The sequence below is a fragment of the Aquila chrysaetos genome, chromosome Z (assembly GCF_900496995.4).
Source record: "Aquila chrysaetos chrysaetos chromosome Z, bAquChr1.4, whole genome shotgun sequence".
In the NCBI taxonomy this organism is placed as follows: Eukaryota; Metazoa; Chordata; class Aves; order Accipitriformes; family Accipitridae; genus Aquila; species Aquila chrysaetos.
Window position 1 is genome coordinate 85,283,986 of NC_044030.1, and position 27,217 is coordinate 85,311,202.

Genomic DNA, 27,217 nt, shown 5'->3' on the forward strand with positions numbered 1-27,217 from the left:
CTTTCCAGCCATACCCATGTTTACCAGGAGGGCTTCAAACCTCAGCAACAAATGTAGCCAGGGGTTACAGTCAGGATAGGACAACTCTGACAGTAACTGTGGCATTATTCATGTAATATTTTTTGCCATGCAGAAGTAGGGAGAAGTTTTTAAGTCAACCCAGAGCATCCCGCTGTTCCTGCTGTGGTCACTAGGATGTTTTCCATGGCTTCCATGGGAGCAGGGGCCAAACTCTGAACCCTTTTAGGAACTGCATGAGCTGCTTTCCGAGCTGGTGCTGGCCCAGCTGAGCAGAGCATTTCTGTGGTTAATAAAAGCCCTGCATCCCCTGTCTTGAATCTGCATTGTTTTCACTGGGTTTGGGGCCAACATGGCCAATCACGGTGCTGGATAGTCCTAAAATGTTAGAAATAAAGCATATATTGAGCAAATCCCATCATCAAGTTTTCTCCATGTCCTAGTTTCAGCTGGGATAGAGTTAACTGTCTTCCTAGTAGCTGGTACGGTGCTGTGTTTTGAGTTCAGTATGTGAAGAATGTTGATAACACTGATGTTTTCAGTTGTTGCTAAGTAGTGTTTAGACTAATGTCAAGGATTTTTCAGCTTCTCATGCCCAGCCAGTGAGAAAGCTGGAGGGGCACAAGAAGTTGGCACAGGACACAGCCAGGGCACCTGACCCAAACTGGCCAACAGGGTATTCCATACCATGGGACGTCCCATCCAGTATAGGAACTGGGAAGTGGGGGGTGGGGAATCGCCGCTGGGTGCCGGTCGGCGAGTGGTGAGCAATTGCACTGCGCATCATTTGTACATTCTAATCCTTTCATTATTGCTGTTGTCATTTTAGTAGTGTTATCATTATCATTATTGGTTTCTTCTTTTCTGTTCTATTAAACTGTTCTTATCTCAACCTGTGGGTTTTGCTTCTTTTTCCCGATTTTGTCCCCCATCCCACTGGGTGGGGGGTGAGTGAGTGAGCGGCTGCGTGGTGCTTAGTTGCTGGCTGGGGTTAAACCACGACAGTCCACAATGATGGATAGTTAGCTGAGGAGTGTTGCTTCCTTCTCCGTGGCTGCCCTTGCCCACGTGATGCCATTCCAGAACGGAGAATAGGTGGACAGTTGCACGTGCATCCCGCTCTCCAGGCCAGAAATATGGGATGCACTTTTTGAGTCATATGCCTCACTGTTTTTGTGCAATTGAAGGTAAGGCAGGATGGGGGTGCAGTGTCCGCAGCCCCACCTTTAGTGCTGCTACCACTCCAGGGACTTTTCCTGTCCCGCTTTCAGCACAAGAGCATAGTGTTGGAGGAGGAAGGGGTGAGGTTGCTCATGGTGGTGAAGTGAGAAGGCAATGGTGCCCTTTGAGCTAAAGTGGTCTCATCCTTTCCCTGCATCCCTAAAAAGGAGTGGGAGGAAGAAGCCCTGGTTGCTTATGCCTGCAGACAGGGAAACGGGAAAGAGATTTTTCCTCAACAAGAGGAAAAGTTAAGCAGTTCCTAAAACTTCCTTTTAATCATTAGCACTGCCTGAAAACCCAAGGCATGTGGAGAAGAAAAAAAAACGCTTGAGAATTGGTGATCCTATTCCTTTTCCTGATACCTCACTTTGCAGAGGACCTGCCATATCTGAGCCCCAGCACAGCAGGATCTTGCACAATGTGTGCTAAATGTCTCTAAGGGTTAGTTTGATCCTGGTTTCATCACTTGGTGCATCTGATCCCAGTAATTTTGAGACACAGGCAGCGTCCAGGAATGTGAGAGTGGTGTGGGCCGAGAGCTGTCTGAAATGAAGGATGTGGAGGTAATTGAAGGGCAGGCACCAGACCTGGCCAGAGGGGAAGGGGCCAAACAAGGTAAAGGAATTAGCAAGTCCTAGCTCCAGTGTGAGGAGTGTTTGATTTAATTAAGACATACAGCACTGGGGGAAGTAATGAACCGCTTGTAAGGTGCATGATGAAATCCAGCTGTAGCCTATTGAAAACAAATAGACTGGTTTCCCTCGAGTTTCCAGAATGTGAGTATGGATGGTGCTTCATTTTTACAGGCGTTGTCTTGTGCTGCAGGATTATAGAGCGTGGATGAGCTGTTGTAACTCTTGAGAGAATTTTTTTATGCCATTGGTGAGGTATTGGCAGGGCATTGCTGAGTCTTTCCGTGTTATTTCCAGGGCTGTACTCAGTTCTGCAGATAAAAGCCTTCGGTCTCTAGGGCTGCTAGTTGGGCAGGTGTCACTGGTGTACTGTATGTTGGCTTCAATCGGCAAAATATCCTTTTGGGGGAGAGTTTATTTTACAGGTTGCAGAAATGTGTTTCCTCCAGAAAAAGGAAGGACTGTGCTTTGCTGAGAACAAGAACATTTGTAGCTGTCTTAGTGGTTAATGGTGTTGCGAGAGTGGAAAGGATGAGTTTTTCTCAGAAAAAAAAAAAAGGGGCTCAAAACCAACAGCCCACCCGTGTAGCGATCATCTTAAAAGTTGATTCCTCCAAATGCAGGTTGTAGGTGATCTTGGGTAGGAATTGTGAGCTTGGCCCTCTGCAGAGACACTGACTGATGCAGGTTAATAGACTCGTGTTTCAGCTTGGCTAAAGTGGTGCTTCATAAGTAGAAGAGTGATTCATGGGAAATTAATTCTCTCTTCTGTGTTAAAGTTTGAATGGGTAGCTAGTTTCAGATGCAGCATTTTTTTCTTCTAGATCTTTGCATACTGTAGTCATTACTTCTAAAGTGGAAATGTTAATTGCACTGTTACAAAAAGGTCCGTATTTACTTTCCTGGGCAGAGGCTTAATAAATAACTGCTAATAACTTTATTGCATTTCAGGCAACAGCAGCAGGTCTCAGCTATGTTGGGGCATATGTCATTAACACCTACAAGAGCTACGACAACTTTCTGCAGGACAAGTATGCTCTGTTGCCAGCCGTGATCATTATTTGCGTCGCTGTGGTAATGTTCATCATCGGGTTGATTGGCTGCTGTGCCACCTTCCGGGAGTCTCGAGTTGGTCTAGGGCTGGTGAGTGGTGCACATTCTTGCATGTCCTATTCTTCACCCTGTTGCATGGTATGGGAAGTGCTACGCTAGACCTTCTCAGGACACACAGAACAGAAAGTAAAAGATTATTCTGAAATATACTGCTGAAGCACTGCTCCTTTGTGGGAGTTACGTGCTGCTGTGAGGCACTGACTGATGGTGAGTGAGGTGCAGGCTAAATTATTAGTTGCACTGCCTTTACAGACAAATACCTACAGCCATGGGCAGTTTCATGGCTCTGCCTCAGCTAGCTTGCTGGAGATAGGTGTGGAGAGTAGCCAGTTTTGAGAAGAGTGATGGTGAGGAAACAGGAGGAGATGTGAATTTCCAAAGCAAGTAAAAAAAAAAAAAAAAAAAAAGTATTTTTCTCTTGACTTTAGTTCTCTGAATCCTGAAACTATGCCCACACTTCTTCTAGAATGATTTTTAAAAACCCAGAAAGGTTCAAGCTGAGTAACTTCAGGCCCGCAGCTCATGCCTTGAAGGCAGTATGAGCTCAGCAAGCAGTGCACAACATACCTAACTCAGCTGCTGGTTTATTTGTGCAGTGTCCTGTTTGACAGCCGCCTTGTGAAGTGTTTCATAGGCTCTTCACACAGATCACATCATGGCAGTGTTCAGGAGACTGCCTACATTGGGCACAGATTCTGTGGAACCACAGTCATAGTCCCAGCCAAGCACAGTGATGTCCTATTCTAATTTATTTTCTGGAAACTATTTTGATTGGAGAGGCAACAACAGATAACGATAACTTACCACTATAAATTAATGTGATGGGTAGTGTGCAATTGAATTCAAATGCTGTGGAATTCTTCCTTACAGTCTCTCTCTTTTAATTTCAGTTCTTGGCCATTATCCTGGTTATCTTTATTGCAGAAGTATCTGCTTTTGTCCTGGGATTTATTTACAGGGAAAAGGTAAGTGAAGAATTAGCATCTCTGTACTAACCTAAAAGTAAAGAATAGATCTTGCATTGTTAGAGCATTCTAATATATCCAGTTTTCTTGAATACATGAAGTACCTGGCAGGCATCGCAACAATCTCTAAGTTGAATTAAACAGTTGTTGATGCTCACAAAGGAGGGCTCTTCCATCAGGGGAGGCAAGCTTCTATCCAGGAATGTGATTCTGGTTAAGTGCTACCTGCATTTTATCTAAAACATTGCTTGCTTTTTATTTTTTTTAATTTTTTTTCCCCTGACTTAGTTGGGATACAGATCTTTTCCACTATCTAGTTTCCACTAGATAAAATTCTTAGCTCTCATGTTAAAACAATATGGGGTTTTTTTCCTCTCTAAATAGGTAAAAACTGATGTGCAAGGTACAATGCACTCAGTCTTTGAGAAGTATGATGGGAAAAATCCAGAGTCTGCTGTTGTGGATTACTTGCAAGAGCAGGTAAGAAAACTTTTAAATTGTCCTGAGAATTATTTAGAAAAGAACAGTGGGGTCCTAAACAAGGAACTTGGGCTGGGAAGGCTGGGGAGGAGGGTCAGTATGGTCATATCCTGGAACTTGGCTCTGTAGCAGTGTTTAGCATCTGATTCTCCAAGGCAATTGAGGGTGCTCCCCACATTGCAGAGTTGGCCTTTTCAGGCTCCTGGTGTGAAGTTCATGTAAATGAATGACCTTGTTGACATGAGTGGCCTTTGGATCAGACCAAATGAGTACATGTGAATAACTGCTGCTGCTGAGAATCCTCTGTCATAAAATAGAAAGATGACAGAAGACTCTATCCTGCAACCTGTCACTTTAATACTAGAGTTTTCACAAAGAATAAACCAATAAGGAGGTAATAATGTATGAAGGGAGGATGATCTATTATATCTACTGCTGTTTTCCTGAAGTACTGCTACTTGTAAATCTGCTGCATACTGAGGGCAGCTCTTGCCCAGTATGCCTAGGAGAGGTTTAACTCAACACCAGCATTCATGTTTGTATATATTCATACATCCCTGTAACTGTCCTGTGTTTGGCAGCTTCATTGTTGTGGGGTAAAGAACTACAGTGACTGGACAACCACGCGGTGGTTTAATTCTACCGGTAACAACAGCGTCCCTCTGAGCTGCTGCAGGCAAGATATGAAGAACTGCACAGGGCATCTGGATCAGCCACAGGAACTCAATACACGGGTGAGGATAAAGGGCACAGTTTCACAGTTGGGCCATGATCATTCTCAACCAGCCAGAAACAACGAGGAAAAGCGCTTCAGGCAGGGTTTAGGGATAACTTCATCCAATTCTTTTCAGCAATTTGTCCCTCAAGCCTTTTTGTCTCCATGGTTTTCCTCTGGCTAACTTCCTTCTCATATAATTCTATAAAAGCTCCTGGATGATGAAGGAGGGGCACCAGTCTGGATGCTTGGTCTTGGCTGTCTGCTGATAACTCCTCCATTTCACGTTGCTACAGAAGCAACGTGACAAGGCCCCGGCACTAGCTATGGTCACATAGTTGTTCAAACAGATCTGGGGTAGGGAAAGAGACTCTTCTAGGATTGCCCATGCTGAATCTGGAGAACTGCATAGCAGGTTCTTCAGTCTGGGACACAAGCCCGTAAGTTGACTTTTATAGATACCATTGCTGGTCTTCCTGGCTCTGAGTTTTGGGCACTTCTTTAAGTGACCTGAGCTGGAGGAGATTGAGAAGCAGAAAATGTCAGTGAATTGCAGTTTGTTGGTGCCTCTCCTCAAGCAAGAGGAGAACGAGAAGCCATCAGATCTGGAAGACAAGAATGGAAGTTCTCAGGTCTGCAGTGGTTGGTTAGACAGGCCTTACAAGGTCCTGCTTCCTTTGAAGGGTTGGGGAGAAAAAAAAGAAAAAAAAAGTGCAGCCGAGTTTATGTCTTCTAACTTATTTTCACCTATCTCTTCCTTGGCAGGGCTGTGCAGAGGAGCTGGAGTCTGGGCTGCAGAGCGTTATCAGCTATGCCATGCTTGTAATCCTGGGGTTTGCCATTGTAAAGGTAAATGTTTCTATTTCTTCCCTCATGGAAAATAATACTGTTTGCCCTTTGATCTCAGGGCTTTTTCTTCTACCACATCCTATTAGCCTACAGCCTTTTTCTGGCTCTGAAGTAGACCTAGTCCTCTGTTCCTCACTTGTTATTTTCCAGCTCCCTCCATTTCATCTGCCTGACGATAAGGGGAGAGGAAAAAAATCACTTTCTGTAGATGTATTTTCTAAGTGGTTTTTAATATGAAAGGAATGTCCTTGCTATGATGAAGTCTAATTAACATATAGGTGTTGAGTTTGATGACTGAAACAAAAAATACAGCAAAACTAAATCTCTTGTGCACTCTCTCTTTTTCAGTTCTTCGGCATGCTGAGTGTCTGCGTGCTTACTTGCAAGAGAGAAGACAGTGGATATCAGCCTCTTTACTCAGGGGTGTTTGCTTAATAAATTGCAAAGATTTTGGCGCATTATAATGGTCATAAAATAGACTTGTAAAGACGAACGCTAAAGGACGATTTATGACCTTCGTGCTAAATATTTTATGTACGTGAAACAGAAAGAACACTGTGTATAGATTTGGGAAAGTTTCTGGCGGGTGACATGAAATGACAATTTCAGTATTCTGTGCCCTAAAGTAATGTACCCTGATCTTGCATACCACAGCTTTCTGTAAGGTTGTTGTACATTTGGATTTGTGACTTTAGATAGCACCAGATGGTGTAATAGACTCCAGAAAGAATCTTACTTCTGCAGTTCTTTCCCCTTGAAACATGCAGAAGAAATGTTATTTTTAATCACTAAACTGATTGAGACCACAGGAGGGGTTTCAGCTGTCTGCACAAACATCAGATGATTCCCATGGCATGGTTAAACAGCAAAAGAAACCTTTGAATGCCGTGTTCAAATATTCTTCATAAGCATGGGGAGTTAGAATAAGTTTTCTCTATATCTGATAGTGTTTCTGTATTTTTTTTTCACTCCTTTTTATGGTCATATGTTATAATTCAGTTTGCTGCAGAGGTGGTTAGTGCAAGACAACCCCATGTTTAAAGTCTAGAACAGACATTTGAGTTGTTTTTTTGAAGCAGCTAGCAAATGTGAACAATTCCAGGTTAGGAGGGGATGTGTGTTTTGAGCTTTTTGGGCTCGGGACATCTCTCTTTGGCTTTTTTTTTTGTCTTTTTTTTAATTATTATTATTTGACAGTAGGAATTGCTTATGAAGCAGGGCTTTTCAAATTGTCTTTTTCCTCCTTTAACTGATGCTTTTATGGTTTGTCTACACAAAGACAGGCTATGTCTCTGTGTTTAATGTAGAGGTTGCGAGAGTTACTGAGATGAATACAGGCTGGAAGATGGGAGTCACAGGACACGTTGGCTCGGTGTGGTTGTGTAGACAGGACTGCTGGAGGGGTTAGTGCAGCCGTCCCTGCGCCACTGAAGGTCTGACTGCTTTTCACTGCTAAAAACGTTAAGATGATGCCTTCTTGTACCGAGCAATTTCAATAACCTATTGTCTGGACTCCTTGTTTGCTAGCTTTTCTGTTCTCCTTAAAGGTCTGCTGAACGCGGTCACTTCTTGGATTGCTTCACTGCTTTAAAAATGGTCCTTCTTTAACTCATTTGGATGTTAATCTGTTTCTCAGTTCTTTAGGGGTTTTTGGGTTGTTTTTAGAGTTGGGGAGGGAGGGAGGGAACTACGAGCTATTCTTTATTAGGGAATTGGGGAAATTCAACAGAGTTTTTGCATATTTTTTCTTCAGAGAGATAAGCAGTCTATCCTTAGCAATAAACCTTTATATCTGTAGCTAATTAGAAAAAACGAGTTTGGGGTAAGTGTAAGCTGTTTATTTATGGTCGGGTTCTGACCCCCCGAGAAAAAAAGCAATGGGTGATGATGATGTTCTATAGGAGACATACCAGTACGAGTATGTATATGTTGAAAAGTTACTTTAATTTTTTTTTTGAGGGCTTTGTCTTCTCTTGAATGCCGAAATAAATTGAATTTATATAACCACTTAACAAACGCTGTGGGGTTTGTTTGTTGGGTTTTTTTTTTTGGTGGTGCAATCCCAGTTTCTGGGGTGGAACCGGAGCGGGAGACGCCTCCCCTCAGCGCCGCCCGCCCTCCAGCCCTTCCCGCCTTTCCCGCCGGGCGCATGCGCGGTGGAGGCGCCTGCGCTCGCCAACGGCCGGGCCGAGCGCGGCGGGTTTGAAGCGGCGCCGCCGCTGAGGGACGGCGGGGCCGGCCGGGAACCGCTTTCCTCCTCACCGCCCCGAGCCGGCTAGTCTCCGGTCACCGCAGCGGGGAGCCGCTTTCCTCCTCACCGTCCCGAGTCAGCTGGTCTCCGGTGACCGGCAGCGGTGAGAGCGGGGCGCCGGGGGGGGGTAAGTATTCGCGTTGGGTCAGGACGTGAGGCAAAACGGAGGGCGGGGGGGGTGCGGCGGGTCGTAAGGGTTTCTCCTGAGGTACGGAGGGTGTGGAAATCGGCAAATCTCTAATAACTAGTTCAGCAAGAGTGCTAGTTCGTAGTATTTTAAAACTAAAGCAAAATAAAAGCTGCGTTTTCAGGGGTGAGGTAGCCACCAGAGGGAGCCGTGTGAGCGCTGTAAAGACAAGGGCTGCCAGGCAGTATTAAATGGAGATTTGTTACACGGCGATTGGGGAAGATGCATTTCAGCAACGTTTTTTTATCAATTATTTTCTATAATAGAGTTAATAACTATATTTGCACAAGAGCAACCGATATATGCTGCTACTTTTTGTGCCTCCGTACTCTGCTAGCAAGCAAGTGCATCCTTTTGTTTAATTACTGGTCTTTTTAAAAAAAAAAAAAATCCAAAACAAAATACCTCTTTAAATATTGATCATCTGATGCAATCTCCCTGATAGAGCCTTATAGCACTACTTTATATAAACCAGATATTTCTTGCTTATTGCAGTAAATTTCCAACTCCTGTAGTAGCGAACACCCTAGTATAATACTTCCCCAGTTTCATGAGGAATCGTTGTATTGATATTACACTGCATTTAAATCCAGAGTTCAGGGAAATTGCTTTGTCTTGTCTAATGCCAGTCACTTTGTGCTGCCTCTCCTGCTTTCAGTTTAGTAAAATAGAAGGTAGTTACTACATTTACTGCTTCATTTAAGTTCCCTTTGCTTCTTTGACAGATCAGAGTCCTTTTTAAAATTCTGCTTGTGTGCCTAGTGTTTGCAACTTAGGTCTTTCTTAAATTACTGCATTCTTTTTTATTTCCCCTCAGTGTGGTAATAGAGGATATGGCGTCCTCAGACCTGGAAGATTTATGCTTTCACATCAACATGAAGATTTCGACAATTAAAAAGACTCTTCAATTAAGAAACATAGGTAAAAGAAATTAAGAGTGGGTTTTGGTTTGCACCTCCTTGCAGAAAATGGGAATGCTTTCATTAGACAAGGAACGTAACATGAAGTGGGAATCAAGTAACATATAGACAACAACAACAAAGTGAGCAAGGATGGCAAAATGGGAGCGTTATCAGGGAACTAGGTGCCAAGCAGAGAACACAGGCTAAGTGAAAGTATGTTCCTCTGAGGGACGTGAAGACTGGTGGTTCGTGTACCTTTTATTCCATATACTTGGTGGGGAAAGCTCCAGATAGGAGAAGAAAAAAAATATCTTGGCAAGTACGTTAAGCGAGTATGTTAAGCCTAATTACAAAAATGTGTAAAGGCATAGGTGGAGGTTTATACAGGTGTCTTGTCCTAGCATTCCAGGAGCGCCTGGCTGTGATGCAAACACGCAGTGGGTAACAAACTTATTTAAACTGATGTACTGAAATTGATCTGAATGTTTTAGATTCATCTCTTATCCTTTCCTAGGCACAAATAGAGGTTACAGAGGATTATAGAAATGTTAGTTGGGAGGGTCGTCTGGTCATCTAGGCCAACCTCCTGTTGGAAGAGGAACTATAACCCTAAACAGAAGGAGATCATGAAGTAGAACAGGGTGCTGCAGCCAAGCAGTTGTGAAAGTCAGGCTGCATTTAAGCCCTGTGTCCTCCACCTGCAACCTGCAGTGGTAGTGGGTACAGCTTAGCGCTTTTCAGCATTGTGTTGGAGAGGGGCCTTTATTCCTGCAGCAGCTTTGAACTCTGTTGGCTGTATGGAGTAGGAGGTTGACTGTTTGACCAGCAAATATTGCTGCTTCTCCTGGGAAGATGTGGTGGTTGGGGAGCATAGAGTTAGCAGATAATCACTGCTTGCGGAGGGAAGGGAAATGCGTATGGGTTTTGTGTTGGAGGTTTTTTGGCTTAACATTCTCTCTTTGACAGGTCAAGAACCATCCCTCAAATCTATGCTCTGTAAAATAGGACATGAGATGGTTCTCTTGCATGATCTCCTGAATAAAATGGAAACTGAAGTTCAACAGCAAGAAAAACTGAAGGATTTGCTAAAAGTAATCTTTTCTTCCTGTTCATAAAATACTGAAAGATTCAAAGGAATCTTTAAGTGGGTAGTTGTTCTTTTCTAGATCCTCAGTGATATGTTTGGACACGTGCTTATAAGAAAACTGGAGCTTGGAACAGGCTTACTGATGGTTTATTAAGCAGCTGTCCAGCATAATGAATATTAAAAATTCTATTTTTCAAGGTCTATACATTGAAAGCATGTCTTTATCATAATAGAACTGCTCTTTAGATCACAGTATCTATTTTTTACATCCTTGCAATAGCTACGAAAACTATTTAATTAGAATATTTATCTCCTGTTCCAGTGTGTGTTTGCAGTGCCTTCATGTGTTAAATTTTTTGTGAAAGTGTTGTTTGGGGAATGTAGATGAGTTTCCTGTAGTATCTCTTCATCACCACCACCATTCCCCTGCCCAGACCTGCTAGGGTATATTGTAAAAGATTTACTTCTTGCCCGCTCAGGTTTCTCTGACACTTTGAGGGCAAGGAGAAACCAGCTTATGTTTTCACACTCTTAGCTTTGTTTTTCTGAGCTTTACTAGTTGCTCTTGGGAAATTAGGGGGTAAAGAGGTAAGATGATGGGGAGAGAGCAAAGAACGCTTAATGAAGTTAAAAATTATTTTAGCATTGCCCTAATGGTAAACTAATTTGACTTGCTTGACATTAATAGTTTCAGATTTCTGATGAAGTCTAACGTTAATTTCAGGTGCTCCAGAAGTCTGCTGAGAGAGATCAAAATGAAGCACAGCACCTCCGTGAAAACATTCCTCCCCATCTGCCTAAACCAACTCAGAGCTGGTATGTGGTCCATGAGCATGGGCGTATCGGGCTGCTCCTGGCAGTGTCCAGCTGCAGCACTGTACAGCTCTGCTCCTTTTACTGTATATTAACTGTGAACTTTTGGGACCCAAGGTTGTTATATGTATTGATTCTGGAGTTTGCTCTTGGCTGTTCACTACCAGCCTTGTGCTAGCACCCTAACAAATCCCTCAGGTAAAACCTATAAAATACCAAGTTGTTCGGATGGAAGCTTCCAGTGGCAGGTGTGACATTATAGTAGAGAGCTAGTTCTTTGACAAATCTGAGCATTCCCTGCTTTAGAATTTCAAACACACTGATTTGATAGCTGCAGTGTCTAAGGATTGAAGGGTGGGTTAGTGATCCAAATGCTGGGTCACTAGAACTGAAGTTCAACACTGCCCTTCCAAATACAATTTAAAAAAAAAAATCCTCTAACTCAGTCACCTTTCTGTGGGGATTTGAATTATGGTTGTGCTTATTCTCCTTTCCCTGCAGCAGCCTGGCATTTATTTTAGCTAGCAATGACATCCACCTGCCTTTGAGAAGGCTGTACTAAGAAGCTGTTCAGAATAAAGCAGCTCAAGTGAGAGGAGACACAAGTATGTGAAACAGTAGCTATTATTCAGAAGGCTTCTAAGACATTATAACTGACTAGGTTTCTCAGTGGTCAGCTCTTTCTCTGGCCTGTTGGAATTGCTTTTTATTTTTGAGTGATGTTAGTGTATACCAGATGGGAGTCTCTTCTAGAGTCTAACATCTGGAGATCCCAGAACTTGTTTCCAGCCTTGTAGCTTGTCAGAAGGCAATGCATTAGTCTATTTGAATTCAATGCTTCCAATATGTGCCCTGAATCTATCAGCTTTACCTGGTCTTGCTCCTAATGCCAGACAAGCCTCAGGCTGAAAACATTTCAGGCATATTCTAGCAAAGTAAAAGGTTAAGGATGTGCAAATAGGGCTACAGAAGAGAAAAATGAACTGTAATTTTAGATAGCATGTAGCAACATTCTCATCTGTGTAGGTACTGCTTGTACTGAAACTTGGACTAGTCTTAGCTGGTAAAGAGGTGACTTGTGCAGAAGCTTTCTTCTGAATGCGACCCTTTAGACATGAACCCTCAGTTTAGGAAACAGCCTCCTAAAATGTGTCTAGAGATATCTCGTTCCTTTTCAAGTTCCATTTCAATTTAGATGTTGTATTTTATATTTTGTGTGTTTGTGTGTGAAAGAATGGAAGTTCTTCAGTTCTGCCTTCCTTTCATAACTTACTTTCTTAATTTAGGAAAACCCTTTGTCTTAAGTTTACGTTAGCTCCTGGAAATTGTTTAGATGAAAATGAGGCTTGTTTAGTGACTGTATCACCTCTGATATAAAAAAAGATTCTTTGGATGTTGGTTTCCCTTTCAGTCTTGTCCTGCTTTTGATCAAGAAGTTAATTGTGATACAACTTTATCTGGTCCTTCCCTTTCTAGAGAGAACCACACATGTAAAACTAATCAAGTTTTTCTAATTTTCTACAGATTGTGCTCTGCCGGTTTACAATTGCTGTTCTGTCAGTGTCAGTTTGTGGTGTTGGTTTTTCTTGAGGAATAATACATTATATGTTAATGCTGCTTGTCAAAGCACCCTTTCTCCTTTGTCCCCTGTTGTCACTGTGTTGTGCAGTGGAGGATCAAGCAAGTGCAAGGCAGACCATAATTGGTTAGAATCCATCTGTATCACTGTAAATAGGTCTTCAGTCCTCTTCCTCAAACCTTCCTCCATTGACCTTCTCCATTTCCGTTCCTCTACATCCCAAAATGCTTGGGGAGCTGACTACTAATTGTTGAGTGAATATCATGAGATCAGTAATACAGAAAGCAGAGCGAGCACTTGAACGCTGGTGAGACAGGCCTTCAAATCTCAGAAAGAATGAAAACGCCCACACAGATGAATTGAACAATTCACAGCTTTAGTTATTGTTTCTCTCCTGTGTTTTTGGTTTTGATGTTCTTATTTACCGGAGGAATCTCACTGAAATATAAAGCAAGTGCAATGTATCTTAAGCCGTTTGTATTCCAGGGGTTTATTGAGAGAGCAGTTTCTTACTACACAAAAGCCAGATATTGAATACAAGCTTCGGTTCTTTCTTTTCATTGTCCAGGTCAGCAGTGAGCTGTATGTGTACCATACTTGCACAGGCAAGATAGTGGGTGGGAACCCAAAGCAGAAGTACCTGGGGGTGGGGAATCGTCTAGAAAAGATAAGAGGCTTGTTGCAGTGCGGGGGATGGCAGGAGACTGGAGCGTTTGGGAGGAGTGAAGTTTTAAGATGCAAACTCGCCTCTCTCAGTCCTTGTGTTCATCCTTCTATTCCAAAGCCACGTCCAACACCACCAAAAATCCCCACCCTTCCCTTTCCCTCGTCCTTGCTGACATTCCCTGCCACTAGTGCTAGCTCCAGGGTGCCAGGATTCGTTTTGTGCAGGGCCTCACCTTGTTTTTCAGATGTTTACATCTGAATTTGTTTAACTGTTGGTGTCCTGGATTTCAGAAGGGCTCTGCATTGTGGCGTGGCATGGAGCAGAGCTTCCCCTGTCACTGTGTCAGGGACAGGACAGTTTGGGAGTCCAGCAGGTGGCACTCGCTGTCCCCTGCACTGCAGTCCTCTTCCCTGGGAAATGGGACACGGGCTTTGGGAGTGTCACATTGAGTGACACATCAAATCCCGGCCCTCAGGTCAACTGAGATGAGGCACTGCTGTGCTGTTTGCTGACCATAGGGCTCAACGTCGAACAAAGATCCCTACTTTGATCTAACCTTCCCACAAGAAGAGGATCAGTTCTTTGTGACAGGTCAGCTCGGTACTGCTGTAGTTATTTCTGTTGTGCATCTCAGCCCAATAATGTCCTTGTATTCAGATGACAGTGAATTTGGCCAAATGCATCCTCTTTGCTGTCCTACTGATGAGTAGGAGAGCAGCTAGGTGGATGGCTGGCAAATAACTCTGGGTTTAAGGCTTTAAGCTGAGGGTTTGGAGGAAGGGTGAATTTATAAAAATAATGCTCTAATAATCACTCAAAGCTGGAAATTTCTTGGCTTTTGGGATCTTGCCTAAAAAAGTAAATATATATATATATAAAAAAAAAATCCCAGCCTGCTGGATGGTGTTGAATTTCTTTGCTTCAAAAGATTAATGGATGAGTCAGGCTTCCCAAGATTTGAACTTGTTTCAAAGAGCTGTGAAGTATTTCAAATCTGCCTGTTAGGCTGCAGCTCTGTGCTGTGGTTCATCTGATAAAAAGCAAGGCCTCATGTTCTGTGAAATGTAATGGTACATTGAATTCTTAACTGCTCTGTGCTGCATTTGGACTGCTTCCAATTCACCTGCTAGCAGCCTCTCTAGCAGAGAAATGAAGAGCTATAATGAAGTCAGCTAAAGTATGCAATTTGAAACAGAGTAGGATTTTTTTTATTTTTCTTTCAGGAAAGATCATGAATTGTGTTCATCCAGCCTAACAGATGGGTTGGAACTTAGGTCTGTGAGTAAGCAGACTTGATAATATAATGGTGTTCTCCTTACTACTTATCTGCTATTTATACACTTAATATTCATTCATTTTACAGCATCACTGGGCCAACTGTGAAATGTGAAGAACAAACAAAAGTTGTAGAACCTGAACGTGCAAAGAAACCTACAAAAGAGCCAAGACTTATTAAAGAAGCACCCTTAATAACTGCAGAAGAATTTGAAAGTGTTCCTGCGTAAGTAAGCACAGCTTTTCTTAGACCCTGTCATGCCGATTTGTGTGGCAAACGTAGGTTTGGGAAAGTAAGCACTTGCAGAACTGAGACTGACAGAGATGTTTTGAAGTTTTAAATGTTCCACAGGATGAAACATCATGATGATAGCTCCAAATAGTTTATATGCAATACTGGCAAACTTGAAAATGAAATTAATAGAGCTAATTAGGTTCTTTTTTATGTATATGTTGGGAAGATCAGAACTAATCAGTTAAAACCCAAACCTCTTATCTCGAAAGTCGCTTTCATTGTATGAACAGAAATATATTAGCTAATAGATGGGTTCTGTTCTTGTTTTGAGAACTGACATTAAAAAAAAAAAAAAAAAAGGAGCCATCATCTCATAACATGAAAGGTATGGTTACACTTAAAAGGAAGAATAATGATAAATGTTCTTTTTATTTGACCTGACTATTGGTTTCTGAAAACTTCAAGTCTTGACTTATTAATCTGTTTTGAAACAGGAAAAGAAATCAGACTTATTAAAAGCAAAAAACACCTCCCACTGAAATATACCAAATTTCTGGAGTAGAAAGCTGTGGGTTTTTTCCCCTACCATCAGAACCTGATTAATAGATATCCTTGTCTGAGGTCTGTCATGTAGGAATAACTTTTCTTAAATGGCATTTTGGGGACAAGGACAAATATTTCTGCAAAAAGGAGAAAATTCTCCTGATGCCTAAGGCTAAATTGTTATCTAGACTCTAGATTCAGTGTGTTCCCTGACAACACTTGTTTCAGTAAAAATTTTTTTTTTTTTTTAGTCTGTTTTTCTTGAGGTTTTCAAATGATCTTTCCTATAGTTTTCAAAATTTTCAGGTGAGCAATGTCCATTTTCTTCCACCAAATTGCTTAATCCAAAAAACGAAGGAGCCTGAATGTCGAGCTCATGATAAAGGACTCGTTTGGTTACTTCTTCAAAGTGCATGCACCTGATATTTTTATTCTGCAGCTCATCTCTAGTATTTGGTGGATTTAATCCTTTAGGTACTTCTCTCCTGATAAAATTTTGGAAAGGTAAAGCTGGAGCGTGGGAATTTTTGGTCTTTATCTCTGCTAACGCCAGATAAACCATTCCAGCCAAATGTTTTAACCTCCAGTTAAAACTATGGTCTTCCCTGGTAGCCCCTTAAAGTGAAAAGTTTTCCACTGCTGTTCGTGGGTGGGAGAATGGGGACAGAGGCCAGCTGGATCCTCATATATTCACCGCTGATTTATAGAAAGGTTGCATCTTAGACTGTGCTTGTGGGGCTATAGAACTATTTTTATTGAGATGGGAAAGGCATGTTTGTTCTGTGGAGGAAGATTTACATGAATTTAAATAGATCTATTAATCTACCAGGTTTTTTGACTCTTGCCTGGCAGTGTTATAATACAAGATCAGGGGAGTCTGCTAAGCTTTCAATTTCACATACTGTTTAATCAAATCTAAGCAGCAAATGTTTGTGACCCAAATTTTCTCACACCTAACATACTCTCTTAGAATAATGAGGATTAGGTTCATATCCCAGTTCTCCAGGTCAGCACTGGTTCTCATGCAGGATCTCTTTATACCTGCTGGCAATAGTAACAAGGGATACTACTGCATTTTTATGCAGCTCTGGTCCTGGAGCCACATGGCTGTGCTAGTGCAGGACTGTGCCTATGCTAAGCCTGTTTGAGGGACTTAATAAAGCGCAACTGCATACGCGTCACATATGTGTCTAAATCCCATACCAGCTGGGTATCATGGGTTTTGCATCTGCCAAGAGTCTCATTCCTCTCTCCCTTCCTACCACAGCTGTGGAAGGCTGTAACTGAAAAATCTGGGTGGTTTTGACCCCCTTTGTGCTGAAAGTGAAAGAGAATCTATCCCTAACATCATTAGGGCACTGAAAGGGATATACAGTCTTCAGTGACTACGTATTCTTACAACTCTGCAGCAGGTATTTAACAAAGGTACAAGCTGTGTTAAGGTGCAGATATGGAGTGCCTTAATCAAATAGTATACTCTTGCACAGTAAGAAACTTGCAAATTATCTAAGCCTTCAAATCTGTTGCAGAAAGACACTTTCTGGAGGAAGAAAAAGGAAATTGCACAGTAGATGTCTCAGTTAACTTTGAATTCAAGGCAAAGGAAAATGCTTGCTCTATTCTGTCTCTAAAATTCTTACCGCTTAAGATATTTTTAGAATTTGCACATTCATTATAACTCTAAAGTCTCAGAAGATGGTAACTGGGGGGAATATATGTTTCTTTTAGGCTAAGCATTTTTGAGAGAGCAGGATTGGCCATTAGGAGATTTATCTCTTTTCCAGTGGTATATATGTGCTATATTGATGCTGTTATTTTTCTTTGAAGAGCACAGCACTGTGCTTTGGTTTTCGTACCTATGGAAAAAAATGTTTTGAAAAGGGCTTCTGTGGATTAAAAAAAGAAATTGGGTCATTCTTTTAAAAAAAAAAAAAAGTTGAATGGTTTTGCTGTGCGTGTAGTGAAGCAGATTTTAAAGTTTATTTTAAATCTAAATTAAACGGATGAATTTGGAACTTCTCAAATTTGTATTTTTATATTAGTGTATGTATGGATTGAAATAAATGTGAGCATTTATGGGTTTGCTAGCCATGGCTGGATAGAAATATGAGAAGCCTGTGGAACAGCTGGAGTTTTTATGATCCTTACAGTTATGTACAGAAGAAAAATTCCAGTTGCTTTTGACAGAATTTAGTTTCAGATTAAGGCGCCTACATGTCAGTGTCTGTGACACGGGTGTCTTCACACTCAACGAGTGCCCCCACTCCCACTCTTGTCGCCGAATGTCTAGTCAGTACAATCGGCAAAACCAGAAAATGGCTCATCTGCCTAGCCGCTAATGGCATGTTTCCGTTGCCTGAGCGGAGCTGTCTGGTGCCATTGCAGATGCTTTAGCATGTACTGCCAGATCTCTAGTTACTGAATTTTCTGTAAACCCCAGCACATCTGCTGGCCCCCTGCGAGCACCTTGGACGCCTGAGGGCCTCTCAAAGACCACTCGGTTCTTAGGTTTAGGCAACCAAATCTTGCTTCTCTGTTTCTGCTTCAGGATGAGCTGAGGTGTTCTGTTGGCTTAATTAAGTATATTCACTGTATGTCATTTGATAGCAGGAGCACAGGAACTTAAATACAGGTATTTTATACCTCTGGCCTTAATCTTCATAGCTCTGCACATTCCCCTGTGACTTTATAAATAGGCTAAGGGATGCAGATAGAGCAATAAATAGTGGTTAATGTATACAGGCAAAGCCCTTCTGTGGTTATAGGCTGTGTTACTTGTTTATGCTGAGCATGACTGCGTTTCAGGGGTGGTAGTGCTTTTATTTGAAAAGATGTTATGTGTGCCAAGTAGAGCGTTTTTATAAAAATGGCTGCACTCCAACTTTTAATCTGGATTAATCAAAGTATCAATAACACTGGAAACAGGCTGCAAATAACTCAGTGGCAATTCAGTCTGACAACAGAGCAATTGCTTTGAATTCAGGAGGTTTTTACACACCCTGTGCAGACCTGTCTCCCCGGCAGAAACTGGCTATTTTTAAAATCTACAGCAAACACTTATTTGTAGTTGGCAATTGTAGAATGCCTGCCCACATTCTGGTTTGGACTATTGAGTTTGTAATTGATTAGCTACTTGTGCTTTAAGTTCTTTGTATGTTTTCCAAATATTGAGTTTTTTCATTCAGGTTAAAATGAGGGAAGAATTTGCTGTTCATTGATCATCTTAGTCTTATTGTCCTACGGCTTTTAGCCACCTGATGTACTGACCTCAATAACCCCATTCATTCTTAAAATGAATTGTAACACTTTTCTGAATTTCAGGCATCTGCATACTGATATTGAACCAAACACAAACAGCCAAGTTTGGTTTGCTGTAGTGACTAAATGGTAATCACAGGATAATTCAAGTTGCAAGGTTGCCCTGGCTTTTACTGCAGTGTCTTCTGGGCTTTTGTTTTGTATTTAGCTTACTGCTTGTCATACGGGTTCAGATTTCGTTTTTATACAATGGCTTCTCAGTTTGTAGCATGTTTCCTTTTCCTTGAATACATGCCTTTACATCTATAAATACTAAATAGCCTTACTTGCAAATATTCCAGTGTTCTAATATTTCCACATCACTTTGTTTTTATCTTCTGTGCTTCCTGTACCTCTAGGCTGTTATCAACAGATCTTACTATTTTAGTACTAGTTTTATGAAATGCTCTAAAGTTCAGAAGCGGATGTTGGTGGTGCAGAACTGTGTCTGTATAGCTTATTAGGCTGCACAAAAAAATATAGAAAACAACACAAAACTGCTATTTCTTCAAAAAACCCAAAGGAATGGCTGTAAGATCAAACACAGATGATTTATGATTATAATATGAACCAAATTGCACTCTTAGGCAGCAACGTTTAATTTCGGTTTTGGCTTGTGCTGTTTTCTGCAAAGTTGCTTGATTTTTCTGCGTTTGTAGTTTTTAAGTGCTAAGCTATGAAAGCAACCTTTATTCCATTTTGAAAGGCTCCTTACAGCTTAAGCACTGGATATTTTTTGCTTCTTAATTTAGCTTTCTAATGTTTCATCTTTCTGGTTTAAGTTTTATCATGGCTTTTTTACCTTCAAGATTATTGAACAATCAAGGAAATGAACAAAATTAACTACTACATTTATTCATTAACACAAAGCAGAAGAAACTGCCTCTAACTAGGAATAGCATGTTCAATTAAGGATGATGAAAGAGAAAAATAAACACGGAACTTTGTTTGTGACTTTCTGGTTACTGATTTTTATTTTTATTTGTAGGTATATGAAAGGCCGCTTAACATATGATCAGATTAATGCAGTTGTTCAAGAGCTGAACAAGGCTGTGGTGGGCAAGTACAAGATCTTGCATCAGCCTTTGAAATCTATGAATGCAGCAGTCAGAAATCTCTACCACAGGTTCCTGGAAGAAGAAACTAAAGATACAAAAGGTATTTTTTTTTTTTTTTTTTTTTCCTTTGTTAGTACCAAACTCATAACACTTGGATATTGCAGCACAAGTATAAACGTACTGGACAAAATATTGAATGACTCATGACAGCATGTGCTTTTCATGTTGTAGTGTATCTTACAGTATCTTATTCTCAGGAAATAGTCCATCCAGGCACTCTGGTAGTTGGTGGAATGGCCTAACCTGTGGGAGTGTTTCAAACTATCAGTCCTTAAAAATTTTAGAAAACCTGCTATTGCTTATTCTCAGATGCAGAACAGGAAAAAAAAAAACCAAAAACTGTAGACTTAACAGGGCTTTCCCTCCCTTCCCAGCATGGGGTGCCACAGTGTAAATCAGATTTGGCCCTGAAGAATTCCTATCCACCGCAGGGGACAAACAACACTTCGACCGTCTGGAGCCATGAAAATTCTGGTTCTCCCTTGATATAAGGGGAGCAGAACAGAAATTAGATTCATCTCCAGCTCAGATTCTAGGCCATAAAGAATATAAATTTCTTATTACTATACAGAACTGGGTAGTCAGTATAAAATCTTGTCACCTCTTCCGGATAGTCACATAGTGTAGCAACAAGGGTTATTGTTTTGACTGAAGAGTTTTCCCATAACTCATTTGGTTACTTTTTGTATGTTTTCACTGAAAATATGTCATGTTCATGGTGTGTTGTAGCAAAACCTTTGACTGCACAAAGATTTGATTTGGAATCACTACAAGTTCTGGAAACTCTTAGTTTGATAACCAAACTGCGTGAACTGCATTTTCAGTTTTTAAGCTAGAGTAGACATGCACTATTAAAAATTTGTTCTCAAGTTGGGAAATCTGGGTAATCAGTCATGCTGCAGTGACTTTGTGGAAGAGACAGGGCTGTCTGATAACCTTACGTTTTCTCCTCCTAAAAGCATAGAGGGAGCAAAAATGCACCAAAATGTCTGTCTCTCAATTTAAAAGCAAGTCGTACTTACAGGTTAGTTTTTCCAAAGATATGTGGCACAGTAAATCTCTAATATTAAAATTTCCTTTTTGACGTTCCTTTCCTTTTGAGAACAAGTATGTAATTATTCCTGGAGGGGTGTACTGCACATATCAAGCTTGGTGATGTCCTTAGAATGCCCTCGTGTTTCCAAGTTCAGACATAAAGTGTGGAGCAAACTCTCTTCTGTCTCACAGAAAGAGAGCTCTTTTTCTGACAACACCTCGGCGCCCGCCTCTTGATTTTTGCCCTGGACAGAATGCAAGAACATTCTGCCCTAAGAGCATTCACTGGCTACTCAGGAGTCACCTTATGACAAACGATGACTTTTTCTTCCTTCATTTGGATTTGTCACTGATCAAGACTCTCTCAATATTTATGGTATGGTGATAACATCATTAACTTCTAGATTATAAATGCATCTCTTCTGTAGGGAAGGAATTATGATATGATGGACATGTGTAGCACTTTATTTTGAGACTTAAAGGATAAACATGTCATATGAAAGTCAGTGTTGTAAAGGACTTTAATAAAAGCATGCTAAAGGCATGCAGCTAGACTATTTCACATGACTGGCTTCTGATGTGGGCCTGGATAGTTGTGGGGTGTTTTTTTTTCTAGACAAGTTCTGCTTCAGTCTAACAATGGCTCGTATTAATCTGGGATTTCTTAAAATACTTGCTTCGTAATTTTTAACTTGCAATATCTTTTTGGTTTAACTGTTACTGTCCTCAGGGTGATAGTAAGGAGTTTGAGCCCATGGCTATAGAGGAGAGGGTAAACACCAGAAAGGCCCTCCTGGGCCTGGAATGCTCCTTAGTCTGCACCATGATCCACGGCAGCCTCAGCTGCAATGAAGGAGCTGCTCTAGCAACTTGAGAAAGCTACAACTAGTCAGAGATAATTTTCTACCAGAAAGTATTTTTTTTTAAGTCTGAAAAATTGATGCTTTTAATTTGTTCAAGTGCCTGAGAGACAGTCTTTGTCGTCTTGTTTATGCTGGAAAGTTCAGTTAGGAAACTAGGACATTCAGCACCTGAGTGTGTGTGTGTGTGTGTGTGTGTCTGTGGTAGGTTTTTTTGTTTTGTTTTTGTTTGCTGTGACTAATCATCTAGGAAGTCTAAAGAAAAAGTCTGGCAGGCTGTCAGACAGTTCTTATCTGGCCAGCACAAAATGATTAAACGTCTTTATCCATTGCATTTTTCAGGATGAGGTTGTGCATTCATTGATTTGTTTGCTTAAATTTCTACTGTGAGTGTCTCTCTGCTTAGGATTCCCACAGTTTCTCAGCCTGGGCTGATTGCCAACTGACCTCTTCCTCTGATTTCAAGATGAGAAAAGATGCTGCCTGGTTTATCAGGGTAGCCTTCCAGCCAGTAGGGTGATTCATTTAGTTTAGCTAGTTATTTAGTGCGTGGACCTACTGTTTCCAACCAAACCACCACCCTTTATCCAGTTCTGGTTTCTTCATAAAAAAGATCCTGCTATGCTGAATGTTGCTGCCCTGAATTCTGGGCAAACATAAGAAGAAATCATATTCTGCTCAGATTCAGGACGTTCTGATGCTCCCCCAGATATAATAGACTGCAAAACTGGTATGTGGATTATCCCTGGATTCCTAACACCATTTAGGTGTATTGCCCTATTACTGGAAATTGCAAATGGTCTCTATGCAACTGTAGTTACGTTTTAAGCAGTTACGCAGGTTTTTTTCTTTTCCTAGTAAACAAACTTTCCACTTCTCATCTGTATGCAAATTTGGCAGTGTTGCAATCTCTGTTGAGATTCCAGTATAGTTCCCATCTGGGGGAAAACCTCCAGCTTTTGACAGTCATTGTCTCTGGAAGATTCTGCTTCCTATTAGACATCTGTGTCACCAACTCTCAAAATGGCCCAGTCTGTGAGAAAACACGATCTGTTATTCTTCAGCTCTGGCTAAGCAGTATTTTAGGGAACACTGCGCTTATAAACAGCACTCTGGGACCTTAGTTCTAATGGCCGTCACAACCTTGGATGCTACTTCAGAGTGCAGCGTGTGTCCTGTTAGATCACTCATAAGATAAAATTTAAAGTTGAAATGTTTACATAAAAACACAGATTTGCCTGTGTAAAGCTACATTGTATTTGGTTTTATATAAAGCTACATTGTACTTGGTTTTATATAAACAAATAAAAGCTTTCCTGGCAGCTTTGGCTTTCCAGCTATGGTCAGCTACTTTCTCCTCAGTTAAACTGGAAGGACTCTCCAATAACTTAATAGAAAAAAGAGGTGCTCCATCTTATCTAGATGATGCTGCCTCTGCCTTACTTTAAGGGTAAAAGGAGGAGGGAGAATGCTATCCTCTTTTTCCAAGCTAGAACACCCCTAGCCTTGCGACTTCTTTCTCATAAGACTTGGAAGCATGGTATTACAGAAGAGTATGTTATTTCCTTCTACTTCCTCTCCTTAAAGATAATTGGACATTTCTTTCTTATACCTTAATTAGCATGTTCCTGGTTTCAGATTGCTTTTCTTTCTTATGGTTTTGTGAAGATGCATGGTTAAAACCTTATGCCTTGTTACAGGAAGTATTAAATGTACAGTCATTTTACTAGATCTATAATTATCTCCTATCTGAGCAGTGTATAAAGACTGAATATGAAATCGCAGCTAGTGAATATAGCTATGGAGTGCTTAGAATAACTCCTTCCTTCCTTCCTCGTGTCTACTATTAGCTTGTGGGGATTTTCTCTTGGGGTTCTGTTGCAGGCATTTTTAAATGCTTTAACTCCAGTCAAGGCCTTGGTTTCTTACAAGCACTTGATAATGAGAATTTCCTTTTAGAAGTAGTTAATGAACTACAAGGAGGGATGGGCTGCCAGCTCTGATGCAGGACCTTCCTATGCCATTTTCTTAGAGAGACACAGGGAGGAAGCCTTTCCATGTGGTTAGTCTTTTTCTTGCATTTTCTTAATTAACAAAGAATTATTCTTTTCCAAATCTGATGGTAGTCAAGGGAATGGTGGGCTGCATAGCTCTGATGTATGCAGGGCTCCATCCTTTTATTTGCAAAGGGCCAATTCCAGAACTTGAGTGCCTGCTGAGAGAACATCATCAGGCCACAGCTTATTTCAGACATTGCAAAGCAATTACTTGGCTTTCAAATTACGCTGCTACTCAAGTGTGTTCCATGATTGAAACACTGAAGCGTGATGCCTTTCTCTGTAAAGCTGTGCTATGATCTTTAAGCAGACCCTGAGCATCTCTTTGGTTTTGCTCAGGTCGGTGCTTTGGATGTCACTAAATGCAGAACACCTATGGGCAAGGCCTCAAAAAAGTTTACTGTTAGGCATCAAGGCTCTTCAAGGTGTGCTGTCAATTGACTTTCTACTATCCACATCGTCTGGCACATCTGTGGAATGTTTCATATCTGGCCCTGGGTGGTGTTTGGGATGCTACGGACTTTATACACTGATAGAGGAGCATGGATGGTTTGAGAGATGTTAGTAGATACAGCTGGCAACAGATGGAACTCGCTGAATGGGGCCTGTGGATGACGCAGGGTGGTTGAACTTAATGGGAAGGTTGGTAATTCTTCTTTCTGGTGACATATCTGCAAAGCAGAACAAATTCTGAGATAGTTTGAGGCTGTCCTACTGCTGTTTGTATTTTTTCATCAGTGTGTGGAATGGTTAAGAAGAGGTTGTATTGTTACTTGTGAAATGTTAAGTGTATCCTATAACATGGTCATTTCTATAGCAAAGTCATTATTTGTTTTCCAGGTGAATTTTTTATTGTGGAGGCTGATATCAAAGAGTTCACTCAACTGAAAGTGGATAAGCGCTTCCATAGCATCCTCAATATCCTGCGCCACTGCCAGAGAGTGAGAGAAGTTCGTGGCTCAAGACTTGTCCGCTATGTCATCTGCTAATGAGCTTTACATATTCTGCTTACCCAAGATATGGAAAGCAGAAGTATTTTGAGATGCAGAGGGAGATTCTATGCGTGGGCATTCCTATCCAGCTCTCTTACTTTCTAAAAGGCAGTAGTGAGGACCAAGAAGTGTCTTTCAGACATCTATCCTAAATTAGGAGTGGCAATATCAAATGGCCTTGAAGTATTTGAGTTTTGTTTTGAAAACTTGAGAGTCTTTTGGAAAATTACGGATGTAAACCAGATAGGCAATTGGTGCACCTGTGGTCACAGGCGGTTTTAATCACATTTTCAGGTCAGCACTTGAAAGTTACATTCTCTGCATGTTAATAATGTTCCTTTTGTGTTCATGAGTTGGAGACTGTGTTTAAGACTCTGTAGCTACTCAAAGGAAGCAGTTGATTTTTTTTTTTTTTTAAATCCCTCAAACCAATTTCCAGATTTCCTTTTTTTAATCTTTTTCTTTTTATCCTAATTGTATGTTTTGGAGTTTCCTGCATCGCTTGAACAGGAAAGATCTGAGGTGGTTTAAACATTTCCAGACTGATGACCGGTAGTTCTGTTAGCCATGTGGTTTTCATACTTCATCATGCAGCCAGATTTTTCCCTCAGACCAGCCCATTAGACTGAAGCAGTAGAGCAGTGGGGTTTAAGTGAAAATGTTGTCTTTTGCTTTGAAAATACTGGTCAAACTCATCACAGTTTTTATTATAGAAGGTTGCTTTCAAATGACCTATTAGTGTAGTAAGTTCCAGAGTAGAATTATTGTGATAAATGTCAACTCTGCAAGTAATCAAAACTGTTTTGATAAGAAAAGCTATGGTTCTTTTCTTCCATGAGCCTATACCTGCTGTTATCCTAACATCTAATCTAAAATACCTCCTCTTGTACCCTGTCAGTGTTAAGATGACAATTTAATGAGCAAAAGACCCTGAATGAACATTGAACTTTCTCAATAAAGGGATCCTGGTGAGTGCTATATAATCTTAGATTCCCATTTTTTGTGTATGTGTGTGTGTGGTGGTTGGTTTGGGGGTTTTTTTTGGTCTTTTGCGCTGGGATGTTGAGATCCAAGCTGAGGTCCCTACTCTGCATCTTATTGGAATATATTCCATGTTCAGATAAACAACCAGCATAAGAGGATGTGCAAAATCAGTTTTCATAGGTGTCAGTTGAGTCCATCTGGTTTTGGCAAAGCTTATTTTATATTAAATAAAGCATAGAGGTTAGGGTCCATGGATCATCAGGTCCTTCTTTTTGCTGTTGTATGGGCGGGGGGGGGCTTCGTTTTGCCCAGCTTCATATACTCTTTAAGAGTCTTTCAAGATTCAGGACTTGCAGCCCTCTATTTAATAAAAAGAAATCTCCTTATAAAGCAGTTGCACGGGCTTGCCCTTCATTTCATGTTTGGTTTTGACCTTTCCAGGTGACTGGCTCCAGACTGTCCAGCAGCCTAACTTCTGTTTTCATCTGCTTTCCTCTGATCATCTGACTCATCAGCTCTCCAGCCTGCACCAGGATGAGATCCTGTTGCATGGGTGTCCCTAGAGGGAAGTTGGTCTGTTGGACAGGGGGCTATTTCAGTATTTACAGCATGTTGACTTTTCTTTCTCTGCAATTTACTTTGTGATTATATGGCTTTAACTTTAAAAGTGTGGGGAAGAAGCAAAAAGAGCCCCAAATGGACTCAGAAGAACCATGTCCAAGTGAACACTTTGTTGTAAGCAGAGGTCCAAGTATATGGGACAGTTGTGGCAGGCTTAAAATGGAACTTGTTGATGGGCAAACAAGACTGAGAGACAGGTGTCTAATGTTTCAATTACCATTATAATTGAGGAAAGATGAGAGACCTTTTCTTAACGATTGTTTCAAAGTCGCTGTTATCAAAATGTTTGATTGCTCACTGTTCAGATGAGCCAGGCTTTGGATTGTCAAAGCTCTATGGTACCTGTGTAGCACTAGGGACAGGAAACATGCAGCTGCGGCAGCTCTGCGGGACCTTCTGGCCCGGCACAGGGTCTGCACTAGCAGATTGAAAGGCTGGAGTAGAGCGAGAGCAACAGAAATCGGCAAGCTTGCAGCAACTGTGCCCTCTGACAGCTGGTGTAATTGCAGACTGTAGTCAAAGACTAACCTGTGCTTCTAAAATGGCCGAGCATTGCTTGTGCCAGCATGCAATGTGATTGTGTTCACCACAACCCGATAGCTGCTTGTTGCCAACAGGGTGGGGTTTTTTTTAACTTAGGTTGAGGCTGGGATCCTAGAAGTTGCCTTCTGCTAGATATTAAAAAACAAAACTTGGTAGTATACAACATAACCTTGGTTTT

At 41.2% G+C, this 27,217-nt stretch overlaps 2 protein-coding genes across 4 annotated transcripts in view; both read left to right on the top strand.

Annotated features, from left to right (window-relative positions):
* Positions 1-8,005, top strand: part of LOC115337442 (tetraspanin-36-like) — a 29,381-nt gene extending 21,376 nt beyond the window's left edge. For both annotated transcript variants that reach the window (XM_030005729.1, XM_030005728.1), the window contains exons 2-7: positions 2,823-3,014; positions 3,875-3,949; positions 4,334-4,429; positions 5,011-5,163; positions 5,910-5,993; positions 6,342-8,005. In XM_030005729.1, coding sequence (XP_029861589.1) covers positions 2,823-3,014; positions 3,875-3,949; positions 4,334-4,429; positions 5,011-5,163; positions 5,910-5,993; positions 6,342-6,428 — 687 coding nt within the window. In that variant the 3' untranslated portion in view covers positions 6,429-8,005. The remainder of the gene's footprint in view (positions 1-2,822; positions 3,015-3,874; positions 3,950-4,333; positions 4,430-5,010; positions 5,164-5,909; positions 5,994-6,341) is intronic.
* An 83-nt stretch (positions 8,006-8,088) lies between these two features.
* SKA1 (spindle and kinetochore associated complex subunit 1) lies at positions 8,089-25,869 on the top strand. 2 transcript variants are annotated; one of them, XM_030005699.2, is made up of 7 exons: positions 8,089-8,371; positions 9,249-9,352; positions 10,300-10,424; positions 11,145-11,236; positions 14,843-14,980; positions 19,818-19,987; positions 24,740-25,869. In XM_030005699.2, the coding sequence occupies exons 2-7, from the start codon at positions 9,265-9,267 to the stop codon at positions 24,886-24,888; spliced, it is 762 nt and encodes a 253-aa protein (XP_029861559.1). In that variant the 5' UTR covers positions 8,089-8,371; positions 9,249-9,264; the 3' UTR covers positions 24,889-25,869. The 2 variants fall into 2 exon arrangements, with proteins under 2 accessions (XP_029861559.1, XP_029861560.1); XM_030005700.2 differs by having other exon boundaries at positions 8,089-8,347.
* The last annotated feature ends 1,348 nt before the right edge of the window (positions 25,870-27,217 follow it).

What these genes read in the sequence shown, in the direction of transcription:
- SKA1 (XM_030005699.2), top strand. Translation starts at nt 9,265, where the DNA reads ATGGCGTCCTCAGACCTGGAAGATTTATGCTTTCACATCAACATGAAG. An exon ending in TCTTCAATTAAGAAACATAG is followed by an intron (nt 9,353 to 10,299) that starts GTAAAAGAAATT and finishes TCTCTTTGACAG; the next exon opens with GTCAAGAACCATCCCTCAAA. An exon ending in AACTGAAGGATTTGCTAAAA is followed by an intron (nt 10,425 to 11,144) that starts GTAATCTTTTCT and finishes CGTTAATTTCAG; the next exon opens with GTGCTCCAGAAGTCTGCTGA.